The sequence below is a fragment of the Ailuropoda melanoleuca genome, chromosome 12 (assembly GCF_002007445.2).
Source record: "Ailuropoda melanoleuca isolate Jingjing chromosome 12, ASM200744v2, whole genome shotgun sequence".
NCBI lineage: Eukaryota > Metazoa > Chordata > Mammalia > Carnivora > Ursidae > Ailuropoda > Ailuropoda melanoleuca.
Window position 1 is genome coordinate 58,918,827 of NC_048229.1, and position 17,235 is coordinate 58,936,061.

The 17,235-nt window shown below is 43.4% G+C and overlaps 1 protein-coding gene and 1 long non-coding RNA gene across 6 annotated transcripts in view; one reads left to right on the forward strand and one right to left on the reverse strand.

The window, feature by feature from the left end:
• The window catches only part of CDH8 (cadherin 8), a 387,090-nt gene extending 373,106 nt beyond the window's left edge, over positions 1 to 13,984 (reverse strand). The window contains exon 1 of one of the 5 annotated variants that reach the window (XM_034638674.1): positions 13,615 to 13,984. Coding sequence is in view for 2 of the 5 variants with exons in the window: in XM_034638672.1 (XP_034494563.1) it covers positions 12,645 to 12,654 (10 nt within the window). In the remaining 3 variants the exon portion in view is untranslated. Of the gene's footprint in view, positions 1 to 12,644; positions 12,695 to 13,614 lie in introns of those variants that run through there. The other 4 variants (XM_034638672.1, XM_034638675.1, XM_034638673.1 and 1 more) reach the window with 4 other exon arrangements.
• A 15-nt stretch (positions 13,985 to 13,999) lies between these two features.
• Positions 14,000 to 16,862, forward strand: LOC117795197. The gene is made up of 3 exons (XR_004619071.1): positions 14,000 to 14,066; positions 15,018 to 15,053; positions 16,256 to 16,862. It is a non-coding gene; the product is annotated as an uncharacterized LOC117795197 (long non-coding RNA).
• Positions 16,863 to 17,235: the final 373 nt, after the last annotated feature.

The window sequence follows — 17,235 nt, forward strand, 5'->3', positions numbered from 1 at the left end:
TGAAATATGGTAAAAATACAATTTCCAATTGAGGAGATTCAGAAAGGGATGGGCAAAAAATTCCCCATTACCTGAGGTGTCAAATACATTTTTGGCTTACCTTTAGCGTGGCAAAATGTGTTTCTTCCCTCTCAAAAAAAAAAAAATTATTTTTAAAGAAATAATGTTCACCGCAGATCCCAGAGAGAAGCCTTGCTGAATTAGATTAAATGGGAAAATAATTCCACAAGACACCATCGGGATCGGTTTGGCTCAGGGAATTCATAATGGGGTAGGGAACCTTTCACCCCTAGGTCCCTGGTTCCATTCTGGCTCAGAATGGAAAAGCAAGGAAGTCATTAACATTGGCTGGGCCAGTGAGTGGCCTTCGTGAAGCCAGCTGAAATGGCAGACCCGGATTCTGCTGCAAACACAGGCCCTATCTGATCTAACAAGACGGCCAGACGAATCACCCGCTTGTCACATTTTGCCGGGGCCCAGCTCAATCTCCAGGACTGTATACCCCAACTGGCCCCACCCTGATGAGCGCTAGGGGAATCAGCTTTGCAAGCAGCAGTTGTGTAAAGTGAAGAGAAGACAAGCTTTCCATAGGAAACTAGCTCAGAGAAAACAAGAGCCAAGAACAATGTCCTCTCCTTCTCCTGGAACGGCCGCACACAAAAGGAAGACCAGGTTTCCCATAAAGCACATTTCCACCAAGACCTTCTCTCATGCAAATGTGAGAGCAGAACTTTGCAGGCTTCAAATTTAAAACAAAATTGAAAGCTTTCTGAATTGTCAAACCACTTATTTATTTAAGCAGCATTTATAGCATGGCCATCATCTACCTGGCCCTCGCCTACACAGGGTCCCAGCTCACCCCACTTGCTGTCTCTGTCATAGCAGATGGGATACTTTAAGTTTTCTGAGCTTCAGTTTTCTCTTCTGCAAAATGGCAATAATATGTCCTCCAGGCAGGAGGGTGAGTCAGAATCAACACTCCTCTGAAGCAGCAGGAGCCCATGGGAAGCACTCACTGAACTGCGGTTCTCGTGGTTTTCCTAAGTCAGACCCTGAAGGTGCTGTTGACATGGTCCCTGCCCTTGGGAGACTTTGGTAAAAAGGCCAAATGAAAGAGCAGAGGGTTCAGGTGTGTGACCTCTACAAGAGAACACAAGGTGCAAGAGTGACAGGAGGCACTCCAAAACCTTCCAGAAGGTGGGATGTGGGAGGGTGTAGGTGGTGCTGGGGAGGAAAGGGAAACTTATCCTGTCCATGTAGCCTCAGCCTCTCAAGAAAAAGGCTGTATTCTCCACAAATTCACCTTCTATGTGACAGGCCATCCCTGAATGCTCAAAGCCATGCATGCCCTTCTCTCGGACTGAGTGCCACAAAGACAAGAAGCCTGCGTGGGTTTTGGGTTTCTTCCAGCATCAGCCTGCCTAGAGACTGAATTCTGGTTAAAGAGCTGCACTTACCAGTTTTATATCTGGGGGCCAACTACCAACAATAACAGCAACAAAACTGTAATAATACCTAACTGGTTTATTTTGAGGATGAAAAGAGGTAATCTTGTTAAAGCAATTAGGAAAGGCTTGAACGTACACTTATTTTTAAATTGTGCCAAATACTCTGAAAGTATATTCTGGCATCTGCTCTGTTGTTAATGATTCTGGGATAAGAAAACTTAATCCCATTTTAAACACATAATAGACACTTCCTTGATGGCAGCCACCAAGGAGCACCCAGGACGGAATGTGACATGAGGGGTACTCTACCTGAACCTACTGGAATCAGGTGAAAAGTGATAACAAACCCAATTATATAAATAATTGTACACAATGACATAGATTTGTTAGAAAGGATGCATTAATAAAGGAATGTGTGCCAAAAATAGTACCCATTCACACAGTCTCTTACAGTTAGATAAAGCTTACTGTTCCTCACACTGTTTTGTTCAAAATTGAGGCACAGAATTATTAAAGGACTTGCCCCCCCAAAAAAAAAAAAACAAAAACAAATACAAAAACACCTCCAGTAAGGAACAGACCATTATTTGAATCTAGGTAATCTAACTCCAAAATTCTCTTTCCTAACAAACCCCTTCTCTCATTATATAAATATTTGATGCGTGTATACTGACTGTCAGGCACTGGAGATGGTCAAACAGGTCAGTGCTCTTCTCTTCAGGAAACAAAGAGTCTAATGGGTACAGACTAGGAAACAGAGACAATATTCATTGAACTGCAGGCTGAGAAGGGTTAGGGAAATACCGAGTGATGGGTATGCCACTCATCTTGGCAGCAGTAATGAAGGCTTCCTGGAGGAAGTGGCATCTGAATGTCGAGAAGGAATTACCTTCCTGGGGAGCAGGTAAGTGTGAAAGGGCATTTAGGTCAGGCAAAGAACAAGAACAAAACCACCGACTAATCTAGGACCTCAGGCAGTTGGCAAATCGTTACTTACTAGATCTTCTAATCCATGATCTGAGCATCTGCTCCCTACCCACCAAATTCATCCTACTCATGGTCTCCACAGAGTACCTGTCAATTAGGGTATCCAGTCCTTTGTGAAGAGAAGAGCATGTTTGATTTCTCTAAGACTTGGGGGAATAGAAATATGGGCCATTCCGCGGACAGGACATGGGAGACAGTGCTATTCCAATCCAGCTCCTCGTTTTTCAGAGAAAGTAGGAATGATTTGGTCAGTGCCCTGCAGATGGTGGCAGAGCTCTGGGGAGAAGTTATCCCGACTCTACGGAAACCCTTCTTCATCCATACTGGTCCTTTCCACTACCGTCCCCTGCACAGAACTACTAACACGCTCGTATACTCCTCTCTCAGGCTTTGCCAAACTCTTGAACCACTTGTACTATTACTTAAATTTTATTGAAGCAGTCTTAGTTATTTTTTTAGTATCTATTTTAAAATGGAAAACCAATACTGTGTGTTACAAAAAGATTAATAGTGAACACTTAGGAAGTATTTGGATAATATTAAATCATCAACTCACACACATATGTATATATATGGCAAATCACCAAGGAAGACTAAATACAAATATATATACACACACACATTATACGAATATACACAGCTATGTATGTATTTATACCTACTCTTCGAGATAACCATAATGTAAACATTATTACTTTATTATCATCATTCCCATTTTAGGGATACATAAACTGAAGCACAGAAAGACTGTTATTTTAAATAATGTTTTATTTGCGCTTAACTAGATACTGTCAAAGCCTGAGGTCATTTCTCTGTTAAAAAGGAAGACCAGCAACAGTTAGACGCAAGGGTATGCTGTTAAATATTTAAGTGGTTCTCAGAAAGAAAAAAAGAATCCTTGACTTCCAATTTCCATAATGTAAATACTTCCTCCAATTTCAAGATCTCACCATGGCCACTAACCAGTTCTGGCAGTTCCTGAAAATTTAACAATCAGCTCTGGTAACCCTAGTAAGAGTCCCCTCCCTGACACCCCTGAGGGTGCTTCTCAAACCTTAATATGCATACAAATCACCTGGAAATCTAAAGATGCAGATTATGACCCAGTAAATCTAGGGTGGGGCCCCTGTCTCTGTATTTCTAATCCTCTCTCCCTCCAGTGAGGGCAGATGCTGTGGGTTTGAGGACCGCAGCTGGAGAGGCTGGGGGTTTGAGCAAATAAGATCATTTCCCCATTCAGGCCTTTTCCTTAAAAATAACAAAGGATTTACGGGTGCAGTATAAAGTCATTTCCTCTATGCCCACGCACTGCTTACCATCACTGTGCATACAGGAGTATATACATATAGCAGACTTCGAGAACCCCTGCACTGGTGGTCTGAATGAATAGAAGGGACTTTGCATGATGTCATAATACCCCCCAGCACATACACACCCATATGTACTTTATGCATGGATTGGTAATCTTGTCCCACTAACTGAACTGTTCACAGGCACATACATGCTATCAGGGGGTGGTGAGACTTGGCCTTCGCTTCAGCAAAGTGTGCCTTGGAGAGTCTTCCCTTGGAGACCAACGAGATTCTTCTGTGACAATTAGAACCGTACTATTTATATTGCTTGCACCTCTGCCACAGGCAGAGCTAATGTCCTCTTTGACGATCAGAAAATAGCTTGATAGGAATTCTTCAGATGCAACCAAATGTTATGTCACTGTTACCAGAATTAATACATATTGTGCATAGTAACCACATAAATAAACTGCTTAACGCTACCCAAGGAAAAAGAAATTGAGCAAGGTTGTAAAGCATGGGTAAAAAATCAATTTATTTTTAGATTTTCCCACCACAGTGTGTATGTCTGGCCAAGCAATCACTTTATTATAATGCTGCTGCATTGATTTACACCCAGATAGTGAGATGAAGAGATTTTACAGTCTCTCTGGAATTCTTACAAGTAAGAAAGTCTTCAGAATTTTCCCCCTAAGAAAAAATCTTTTCTTGGGTAAGAGACTTTGCAATCTGACTTTTCATTCATACACACATTTTAGAGATAGTTCTAATTACAGTCTGGATGGTAACTCTGCTGATCCCAACATTTTTTTAAGGTGAACCTGGTCAATCCTCAGATATGTTAAGTCATTATGCAAAAATATATTGCACCATCGATTTTGTAAATAACGTAGATTAAAGTTCCAAATGGTAAGCCACACACGGATAGGTGAAGTCTAAAATAAAAATGGGCTTTTACGGACACTTTAGGATTCAATCCAGCGGATTATTGGGGTTGACAGGAAATTATGCTTTTATTATCCACTGGGCTTAGTGGCCACAATATTTCATAGAAGCAAAAATGACACACAGGACCAGAAAGTTTCTATTAAAAATGTTTCTGACCTTGAATTTAGAACCATTAGCAGGCTGCTTCAAAACAGGTAAATGCACATTGAATTCAAAGTGGTGTTTCAGGAACACAGACCGGTAGGAGATTCAGCGTGTGGCCCAGGGCAATTCACGCCAAGCTCTGGATGACTAGAACAGAACAGGCCGGGATATATTTGGGTTTTAGAGGGGGATGATTCTTGCATGTATCCAAATACAAGTCAAGAGAATTCTCTTTGCTAAAGCCTTCAGAATTCCCTGACCATATTCCCTTGGCAGAGTACGATTCTAGATTTGTTGTTGTTTTTATACACACACACACACACACACACACACACACAACTATTCATCTCCCCATCAGCCACAGCCCTCTGGTCATTTTTCCTTGGTATCATACCGTATCCTTCATGCAACTATTTATCTATCCAAAAGCATATGCCATTTGCTTATTTTGCCACCCAGAATACCTACCAAATCCATTCTCCTCTGTTATTGACACACTACTTTTTTTCTCTAAAGTTCTGCCATTATTGGTTACCTTCACAAAAATGAATGCCTCCTCCTTTCGCAAGGGGTCAGAACTTGCTCTTCACGCAGCAGCTGTTCAACGTGTTACGGAAATTTCAGCATGGAATGACTAGGTCTGTGACTAGGACAAGGCTAAGATATGGCCACTTTTCTAGCATTATTGACCCAGGCCTTCATTCAGAAAAAACTTTCTTGAAATCATGAAGTTAAGATTTTGAAGATATGATTCTATTCTGTCAGACTCCCTTAAAGCAGAACTGGATTGAGATCATCTCAAAAAGATGAACAGAAGTCCCATGCATCCCTTGTTGATTAAAGACACACTAGTGTCACAGAGTGATTTTTTCAGGACTAATGTAAATTCCTCCTTCTCCATTTGAAAGCTACATCCTTTACTGTCTTTAAATCATCTGCTCAAAACTTAATAGAGACCTAGGGAGTGAAAACAATGTGCTCACCCTTTGTTGGAAGAGGTCATCATGAGGATGTGACCACCAATGGATCAGAGAGTTGGTCCAGATGTTTAAAGACTTATCTGCTCCCCTTTCCTTGGATCTACATTCTACCTACTGTTCCCTCACTTGGAGTTACTTCAAGGACTCAGCCTTGTGGGAGTAGGGTATTGTTGAGACCATCTGGACTGAATACATGACTGAACCCCATGGAGACCTCTATATAAAATCTTAAGATTCGGGGTACCTGGGTGGCTAAGTTGGTTAAGCGTCTGCCTTTGGCCCAGGTCATGATCCCAGTGTTCTGGGATAGAGTCCTTCATCGGGCTCCCTGCTCAGTGGAGAGCCTGCTTCTTCCTCTCCCTTTGCCTCTCCACCTGCTCATGCTCTCGCTTTGTCAAATAAATAAATAACATCTCTAAAAATAAATAAAATAAAATCTTAAGATTCTACAGGGAGGTGTGGAGATCTACTCATCTTGTGACCACCTGAGAGAAAGCCCTATATGCGAGCACCCTTGCATAGTAAAACTGCCACCTGCCAGTCGGGAGTGTTCTGACTTTCTTCGGTCACTCCTTGCCCTCCGTGTACAGGGGCCAGTTTCAGAGTCCATTCTGCGAACTCCCAAGGTTGTGAACCAAGACCCTTTAAATCACAGTCACCAACAGAAATCAAACTTACCCTTCCAATTAGGGAGAGAGCTGAATGAGGGAAGCTCCATGACACAGTAGTTGAAAGCACTGAGTGTGAAGTCAGAAGTCTGAATCACTGTTCTATCACTCTTAAGATATGGGGAAATGTATCTCAATTGTGGCCGATGAGGGAACCAATGCTCTGTGTTTCATACTCTCTATCTTGAGGGATTGTGGAAAAATTAAATAAGGTATGTAAAACTCTATTAATGTAGCCATAATAGCTACGATTTATTGAATATTCCATGTGCTTTACAAAGATTCGATTTAAAAAAAATAATTTTTTGCTGTGCACATCATTGGGGAAAATCCCAGAATAAATAAAAGAATTTCCAATTCTTAAAAAAAAAAAAAAAGGAACCATGTTGGATATGAATGAACATTTTATAAATAATTTTCCCTACCCACAGCTAACACACAATTAATGACTTCAAATAGTTTTATTAAGCTTCTAAAAGGCAGTATTTTTATCCCCTTCCCAAGAGCCAACCATATCTCCTCTTTCCATTGAACACATGGCACTGTCCTTTACTATTTTCTGCGAGAGGACAACACGCAAGCATTAAACATCCACATGGAACCTATTCACTTGGTAACTAGTCAATGAAAAACATGGCCTGTGACATCGTACTGTCATACAATTGTAGTACAACTGCACTACAACCCAATTTGAACCACTCCACAATAAACATTTCATTGGCCAGGTACTTTTACCAAAAAAAAAAAAAAAATTCCATTGCATTTTATAATCATCTACCTTCTTATGAGAATGGCCCAAGTGGGGAGTCCCTACTAACCCAAAGATAAGGCCAAAATGATTTCCTAACACTATTCAGAAAGTTGCTGAGTGAAGACAATGCTAAGCCAGGACTGGGCTCAGGTAGTGTCTTCTCCCAAAAGTATTCAACAAATGTTTTCCATTTATTTCAGCGAATTTTAGCACAACTGACAATGGCTAAAAAGCAGAAGCTCTCCCTTCTTGCTTATGTAATGTGGAAATGGTTAAAATCAGTTATATCACATAACCAAGGCTAGAGTCTGTAATACTGGCACTGAAATGCAGCAAGTATCCCAGCATAATAAGTCAAGATTCTGCCAATTAGATTATACGGTAGAGTAATCACCCTTACAAGTGCACCTTACTGTCATTCTTTCATGTTTCAAAGACTTTATAGCTTAAAAACCACCCACTGACACTATTACCATGAGCTACGGACACAGATGATGGATGGGTAGACAGACAGCAAGCAATCATTTGACAAAAATAATACTGAGATATAACGTAGAATATATAGGTCATGAAAATTAATTAAAGTGCTTACATGGATTCTAAATATACTACCTTCAGTATACTATCCTACATAGTATACTAAGGATACTATCTTCACCTACTCTGTTGTAGTGAAATTCAAAAATTAGACAAACACAAGTATGTCTTACCATTCTAATCAAAATAGGTACAAATTAACTTTTTTGTATCTTTGAGCACCACCATATGAAGATGGAAACACCTGAACACAGAAAATTAAATTCTGTTTGTCAAGCTGAAATAGCAATAGAGAAAAAAGGGAATGTGTCCTTGCAATTTTTATATCAAATTCTGGAGATGAGTTTGCATGCATAAGAAAAGCATTCCCTTATGATATTTCTACCACTCCCTCATCTACTCATTTTGTTATTTGTGTCACATCAGGAATCAAATAATATTTTATGCATTAATCTATCTAGAAAGAAGCAACGCATGGAAACTATTGTTACAACATTATAACATGTCATACAACATGAATACACTAGAACAATTTCTCTTAATGACAAAGAATAAGATTCCACTTCATATTCTTTTCAATATATTCAACATGCTTAAACTATGAATAAATACATCCACGGAAAGACCTTATCATGGAAATATATTCTTTTCCTGCATGTACATGTCAGTGCCAGGTATCCTGCTGATAACTCAGCATAGAGTATAGAATTGTCTTCTAAGACATTCAGACTTGCAGTTCACATGAAGTTAATGTGAACTGTTCCATTCAAATATAAAATACATTAAAGAGAAGCAAAAGAGGTAGAGAAAGAAGGAGCAAAGAAGGGAAAGTCCTTCCCTCGGTTATTTTATACATCTCCAGCAAGGGGAAGGTATGGACACAGAGTTAGACATGTGACACTTCCATAATTTAGAGTATTTTCCCCAATAAAACACAACTTTGCATCCCACACAGTTTAATAGCGTTCTTTATCTAAGTCTGGTCTTGAAGACACTTCCCTTTTTACAAAGTTGAATTATGCTTTCATGTTCCCATATCATTTAACAAATGACTCTGAGGGAGAAAAAATATGCTTTGTGCAACATGAAAAAAATGATTAAAAAAAAAGAGAGAGAAAAGTTCTATCTAAAGATCAACTTAGGACAATTTTTCCAATTTCTGTAGAGAAAAATCGAGGTAGACAGTCACAATACCAGACTTTGGATATGACTGTATCCCACCCTAGCCTGTATCGAGAATCTCCTAATAAAGGGAGGGAGGGCAGTCTTTGCTAATTGTCGATGCATTAAATAAATGCATACTGAGCAGTCACTCTGGGCTCAGCCCTCAACTAACCATCATTTCAGCCTGCCTTTGGCTGAGAGGGTAGGAAAGTTTGAAGGTTCTAAATACAAGTGTTATTCTTTTATGATGCTTTCCAAAGAGATACAGAAAACCACATCTATATATTTCTACGTACTAACAGAACTTGAAAGATAACAAGACTTCTAAAGGCAAGAAGGTGGATGATATTTATGATAAGAAACAGCATATGACATTTAAAATCAGGAAATAAAAGCTTGGGACATGATAGAGAAAGGAAACAGTATTGGTCCTGGTGCTTTGCCATGAAGGGGCACTGGAGATGTAGCTGGAGGCAGCATATGGGAGAAGCAGCTGAATGGCATCCCTTGAACTTATTTCTTTTCTGACCTTTCGAAGTTGCCAGGTTCAACTAATTTTCTCCTCGTGGTTATATCTGAAGCAGGTTCCAGAGGCAAGAATCCACAGTTCAGCAGAAATATATTGCTCGTCACAACTTTCTACGAGAATTAAATGAGAGAAGACTAATAGCTCTTTGGTTAATTAAGCCCCACTAATTCAGATGACAGCCTTGTTCCATCAAAATATTATTCTATCACACAAATATACAATTATGGGATTCTGGTGAAAAAATTCCAGCACCGCAAACATTTTTGTTTTTAAAGACACTGGTCAATATACAAACTTAAGAAGCCAGGAGGGCAAATCGAACAGCCTAAGGCAGATGAGATGGCAAAGGGAACACGATAAAACTCTCTGACTTGAACCATTAAATGAGTTCGTTGTCTGGGCACGTTTTGAAGTTTTCTAGAAGTAAATTTTCTTTATCTGTGTGCATGTGTGTTCATATCTGTGGTTGAGTGTGTACCACACAAGATACAAACAGAGCAACGAAGACCAGCCATGGTGTAATTCTGACACTGTGGGTGTTGTATAATTCACCAAAATTAGGAGTCTTTTCCTAAACTAAAAAGCAAAATTAGTCCATTTCAGCTGTGAATGCAACAGTGCTGAAAACAAAGAAAAAACTGTGCCTTTTTCCTGCTTCTCTGAATAACTTTGTAAGCAATATAAAATGACGGAAGACCCCATCAGCAGCATCACTGAGCACAATATTTTCAAAAGAAAGTCTTGAGACTTTACACTACATCCATAATTAAAAGGCTATTCTGATTATGTCTGTTCCTTGATTTGTCAAACACAAAACTTTGCTGATGGACCAGAAAAGTGTGATTGGAAATATAAAATGAAAGTCATTTTACTCCTGAAGAGCTTCTGGTTTTGCATGGAAAATTTGCTCAGACTGGGATGTTGATAAAGCCGGAGGTGTGCCACCTTGAGTAGGAAAATGAAGAGTTGTTTTTTTTCCTTAACGCATTCATTTACTTATAAGGTTTTCGAAGCAGTTGGTGAAGTATGAGATGCTAACTTTTCTATCTGTGATCGTTCCTTTCTCCTCACCCATAGACAGAGGAAAGTGGAGGGCAAAACCCTTAAGTACAATTTCTTGAATAGAATCCTTATACCCTCATTCTGTGGAGTTTCCCTGCTTTGCTCCAAAATCCAATGCTCCCTGCTAACCAGGAGTACCGGACCTTAAATCTGTGCACAGTTTACAAGGAAATGTTGTGTCAGGAGTACGCTCACACAACAGCCTTTACAAATGCTACCTCACGTGCTCTGTTCCATCCTGCTGAGCATGCTTTATGGGTTGTTTTTACACTGAGCATACCACCATTGGCTAACGTGTGTTCAGTACTAAACTAAGGGGTTACGTTAGATCAACTGTCTGGACCAGAGTTTTACATGATGCCCCAATAAAGTTACTTTCAGGTTAAAGACTTCCTTTCCTTTAGAGTTGATATGTGTAAAGCAAGCAAATGGAGCTGCTATTCTAGTGAGGGCTGCTATAAAATTTTTCACCGAAATTCGTAACACCTTCACGAACTCAAAAAATGCATCCTAGGCACCAAAAATGCAGCCAAAAAATGGTAAGAGGCTTGCATGGAGAGATTTACCCAACTGAAATCTTGAGGTTTTGGGGGAGACTGGATTATAAAGCAGAAGTGATTTTTAATAGTAATACTAATTGGAAATACAAGATCCAGTTTGCAGGGGAGAAAGATTAAAAGTTTAAATGACAGCATTACAGCACAAATTTCAGAGAACATTAGCCAGCGTCTCTAAAATATATGGCCCATTTTTGATGGTCACAGGATACCCTGACACTCATTCCGGTGGTGGGGGGAAAGGAATGAGGAAGATGGACTGCCATTGAGCAGCCCTCAATGAAGCAATCCCTGGAGTTGCTGGAGAAGCTTTTCTCTGTTTCCAGAGATTTTCTCAACTCCAAGCCCTCTTCAGAATCCAGAAAAAAAAAATGATTATATATATATGTATATCAAAGGTGGTTTAAAATCCTGCAACTGCTCTAGCATGAAATAACTATGTGATGGGGAGCTTCAAATCTGCTAAAGCAGAATTACTGAATATTATTATTATGAGTATTATTATTTAATAAGAGGGACAGACCTAGAATTTCTTTCAGCCACAAAGCTCAAGGAAGTGGAAAACATGTCTGGACAGGATGATTATGGAGAACTCCCTTTGAGGGGGAAAAAAAATGTAGCCCTTAGAGAACATCCTTCAAAGGTATCAGGCCTCTCGGTAAAATTCTGTGTGTGTTACACTTACACACACACACACACACACCCCAGATAAAATCCCTGCAAAACTGGACACAGCTGATGAAAGGCAACAGCAGGACAGAAATTTCAGTTGTGTTTAGCCTGAAAGACAGGGCTCATTTTGCATGCAGTGAGGTACAGCGGCGAGGTTGAATGGATGGAAAATCCCACTCTCGAATCTTACATAAATATCTCTTTCCCACATATAGTTTTCCAGCTGAAAATCTCCCATAATGAAGCCGGAGGTGACAGCCCCAGGAGGGTTGTTAACCATTGAGATGGCTGTCAGGAGCACTGTGAAAAGGACAGGCGCTCCACAAAGGCCCCAACCAACACCGGTCCCTCCTATCTGCTCGGCGATGGTACCCAACCCGAGAGGGCAGTGCTCTCGTATACCTTCTCCGAAGCCCCCGCCTTCCCATTGTCAGCCCGCAAACAGTGTGGAGCCAGGTGAAAGCAAGTAGCCGGCTGATCTGATTAGCAGCTCCGGCGCGCTAAGGGATTCTTGGATCGTGCCTCTTAAAGAGGAAACTCTTGTGGAATCTTCAGGAAGGGGTGGTAAAGTTGCAAGGACCTTTTCGCCCTCCCGCTTGCTTGGTTATAAGCTCTGTTCTTTAAATGGAGCTGAAGTGAGCAGCTGCCAGCCTGATTTTCCATTATGGACTAATGTTGTGCGTTTGCAACAATAAACAATTAATGTTGTTTGATTTCTTACATTTAGCAACCCAAGCAAACAGCTGCCATCTCCGCTCGCGGAGGCAAAGGCTAGCCCTAGACGATCCGCCGGCTCGGTGCCTGCGGGGAAGGGTCAATGATAGCAAAACTTTGAGTCTTCTGCCAGATTGGGTGGGGAAAGCTTTGGTCTTGGAGAGAGGGAAAGCGGAGGAAACTGTGGATACCTGTTGGCATCGGCGTTGGCGGCGGCAGGTTTTCACCGTCTCCCAGCCTTGGCTGGAACCTGGGAGAGGGGGAGTAGGTCCCTTATGAACCTGTTACGCGCTGGCAGAACCCAGGCGAGAGCCCTGTTTGCCGGCAAGGAGTGCGGCCCGCCCCCCAAGTGCTCGCGGGTAGGGAGCAAGGAGATGCCAGAAAGCGCAGCTGCCCGCTCTGCGGGCGCTGGGAGAAAGGGTACGAAGTCCCTGGCTCAGGGGGCCTCCGTGAGTGCAGCCTCGCGGGCTCGCAAAGGACACCGCTTGGGGGTCCTGCCTGGGTTTGGGCCAGCGTCTTGGTGACTGCAGAGCCGCGGGGCGGCTCGAGAGCAAGTTTGCAGCGGGCACCACACCTCGAAAGCTAGAGCAGCCACTTGTGGGAAAGCTCGCGCTGGGGCTCTCGCGGCTGGGTCGCGGCCCCGCAGTCCCAAGGCGGGAGTCGCCCTCCCTGTCTTCGGGGGGAAGGGTGGTGCAGCAAAGGGGCAGCCCGGGCCCTTCGCCTCCTTTCCTCTCGGGCTCGCACGCTCCTCACCACCAGCGGCGGGTGTTTCCCATTCACCGCACGGACCCCGCAGTGAAGACGCGCAGCTGCAGCGTCGCCTGCCTGCCTGGCTAGGCGGCGAAATCGTCAGGCGACCGCAGAGAGGGAGAACGGCAGGAAAACTAAAGAGGCACAGCCTGCTTGCTACTCCCCGGGATCCACTGTCAAGAGCAGTTTGCCAAATCATCAGGCAGAGCCCGGAGGTGGCCCCGTCAGCTGGGCATTATCAAGAAAGAAGACGCAGCTCAGCCCCACGCCTAGGCTAGCAAGCCGCGTCCACCATGGGGGGGTGGGGGAGACGCGCAAGGTGTCCGAAGGGGTATGGGGATTCTTAAAGGAAACGGTCGTTTCTGGGTCCTCGGGGCTTGGAGAAAAACGGGGGCAGGGAGGACCACTTACTCTTGAGGGGCTCCGCGCTGGCGAATGTCAAGCCTCCAGGTTCACGAACGGCTGCAGGCGCTCGGGGTCGGCTCCCGAGAGCGGCGAGCACCGAGAGGTTCCCGCGCGCTGGGCAGGCGCCTCCGAATTCCGTTCATGCCTCTCGGAGCTGCTGGGCTCGGTGTGGAGACGCGGGTCGGGCGCGCTGGGCTCTAGCTGTCCGCAGCCCGAAGTGCAGCTAGCGGCTGGGTGCGCGGGACCGTCTGTGCACAGACCGGCGACGGCGGAGGAGATTCGAAGAGGCAAGGAGATTCCGAATAAATCCACTAATTCTGGGCTGAGCGCTCCGGCGTGCGAGCCCGCCTGCCTGCCAAATGTAACTGTGAAGTGATGTGGAAAAGTGAGCCGGGTGCCTCCCCTGACGGATCTCATTGGGCAGAGCGCAGAGGCAGGTCTACCACTTGGAAATTCATGTAAGCAGTTCCCCTCCCCGCCCCCTCCCTGCCTTCCCCCTCGGCTGTCGCGCGCTCGCTCGCTCTTCCCCGCTCCAAGTGGGCGCCCAACTTTTCGCTCCTGGCTCCCGAGCACGCCCCGCGCGTCTCCGCCGCCAGAGCCCCGGCTGAAGATGCGCCCTTCCGTGCGGTGCCCGCAGCCCGCGGAGGGCCAAGCTCCGGGAGGAGAGAGCTGGCAGACGATAAAGGCGTGCGGAGGAGGTACCCGCGAGCTTCCTCTGCCGAGTCTCACCTGAGCCCCGGGGCTAGCGTTGCCTTGAAAAGCGTCTCAATGACCCACAGCCGTTTTCCGTGGGCGGAAGAGAACGCGGCAGGGCCAAGGGGTGCGCGTGGGCGGCTTACCTCGTAATTCCAAGAGCCTCTTGAGGACAGACTGGGGTGCTTATCAGACCGCTGCCTACTACTCAGGCGCTACGGCTTAGAGGTGGCGTGTCCTGGTCTTGTGGGTGGAGCACATTCCTAGCATCCCCTTGCTTCTACTCCTTTAGGGAAATGGGATCTGGAGGGCACAGGGACAGCCAGGAGGGGCGCGCAGTAAGTAGGCATGAAAAGAACAGCAGAACTTGCTTGGGAAATAAAGGGAGCAATTGCTACGTCTTCTCAGTGTGCCCTGGCTTCCAGATCTGCTCGCAGGCACCATTTTTGCAATTCCTCTGCGTCCACCAAGAAATGCCCTATGGGTGGTCCCTTCGAGTCCTCTGATGGACTCCACATAGGTCTTGAGAAATGGCTACCTTGGGGTAGAGCCAGTACAGGAAGGAGGGATCATAAATTAGGAGGTCTGGGTTTGTTTTTTTCTCACCTCTAAGGCTAACACATAGCAATATTCAGCCACTGTGATCATCTTTTGATAAAATGAGTGAAAATTGAGATGAACTAATCCTTACTTTTTTGTTTAACTCTCCTCCACAGGCCACCCTGAATTAGTCCATGCCCGGTGCACCAGAGGTGAGCTCTGAGGAAAGGTTTTACTATCTGGGGACAGAACGGAAACAGAAGGGGAAAGGGTGCAGAGAACCAGACACAAGGTCTGCAGAGCCTGTACTGTCTGAGTCAAATTAATGAGACAGAGTGAACAGAATGAGAAAATAGGCACAATATGCTTATAATGTTTTATGCAGATTTGACATTTGTGCGTGTGTGTTGAATCTAACATCCCATTGTGAAATGATTAGAAGTATATTGACTATAGGTTTCATATCTGCTTCACATTCTAACTTCTTATAAGAAAAAAAAAAACTTTGTGAATTATTGCAGAGAGGGAGAGGTGAAGAGAAGTAAGAGGTATCCCTCCCACCTCCTCAACCCTCCCCACCCACACACACACCAAAGAAAGTTAGGAAGTAACTGTTTCTTCTCTTCTCAGATTGTGTCTGCTTGTAGGGTATACAGGAGTTGGCTAATTCTATCTTGGAAAAAGGAACAGCAGTCAAGCTTCAATCAAATTATAACTGCTGCTAGACCCGGAAATCCAAGGGGACAAAGAAACATCATATTTTGGGTTGTGCTTAATTTTAAGACATTCATTTTCAGTTTGAACAAATGGTCCATACCTTTCCTCAGGATACTTTCTTAAATTTATGAGAACTAAAAAAGTTTTGTGTTACTGAATGCTGGAAATCACCACAAGTAACAAACTCATCTCAAAAGAAAGCCAGAATGGTAGACATAGACAATATCCCTAAATCTCATTTTCTTAAAGGAAAACAACAACAGCAGCAAATATTTTGACAAAGTGAAGAGAGTCAGAATCCTATGGCCTAGGTACCATAGGTTTGCATGAGTTTGTTTTGACTTACCTCATTTACGTGTACTTTCAGAACTGCTCCATACATTGAATTTTGGCAACTAGAATTCAAGGTAGCCCTCTCTACACATGCTAATCTCTGCTCAAAGCACCGCAGTAGGAATTTCCTAATAATTTTCTCCTAATTCTTAAGAGAGGTCTGGATGATTAAGCAGTGTGAAAGAGGATTAGGATAATGTTAAAAAGCCCTATAAGGATATTTCTAAAATAATCAGGGATGCTGAAAGACAAGGCATTTGCCTCTTTAACAATTCCACCCACACTTAATAGGATGCAGTGTAATGTCACAATGGTGAGAGCCTAACTCCTTAAGAAAGTGTTTTCTTTTCAACATCCTCTCCAGGGTTACAGCCTTCCAGCAGGAAGAGGACTGTGCTGCATACGCTTTTTAGAATGGCGACTGAAATTGCATGTGCTCTGGAGCATTGCGGGGGAGGAAGGGTGAGGAATTATCTGATAGGGCAGGAGTATAATCAGAGAAGGAATCAGGGCCTGGGGGTGGGGGGATTGCATTCAAAATAACCTTGGCTGACTGAGGCTCAGAGTGGGATGAGGCAGGATGTCTCCAGCCTGGGTTTCTGTGACAGGCAGACAAGGACTCTACTGCAGTTGAATGACATGGAGAGAAACTCAATGTTTCTTTTTCACCACGGGTGGACCTTGTGTTATAATTGTGGCTAAAGGAGACGGTAAACCAAGTGACTGGTTAGTTGGAGAGTGTAGAATCAGTGGGCTTATAGGAAGCAGAGCCCTGGCAGGAGGTGAGAAAAATAGAGAGACTCTACCATCTCTCATTGGAGCAGAAAATGGTAGAATGGAACATATTTATTATTTGCTGCATTAAAATGTAAACTTTTGTTCTTCTCATTCTTCAGTACATAACCAAAAACGGAAATAAACTAAAAATCAAACACAGAAACAGGTGTTTACCGTGGAATAATCGAGAGATCCTGCAGGTTTCTTGGCTTGCTTTTAAATTTAGATTAATTAATGAATTTGTGGATGTCCTCCTCATGGTGGGGTTGAGAAGTGTGGATTCCATGAATGAAAATATTTCACGATGTAATTCCTGCCTGCGGTATTTTAAAATAAAATTTTACATAAAAACTTAAAGAATCTGAAATACGAAGAAGGCCAAAACATAGACATAATACAATTAATATGTGATATTTTCCAGGAATGCAGAGTACTTTTCCCAGATTTCATGTTACGAAATCCAAAAGAAGAAATCTGAAAACCACCACCTTTGTTTCTGGAGGCCGGGGGTTATAATAAGTAATACATAGCAGCCGTAGCATTAGGCAGAAGAAACTCTGAAATCTT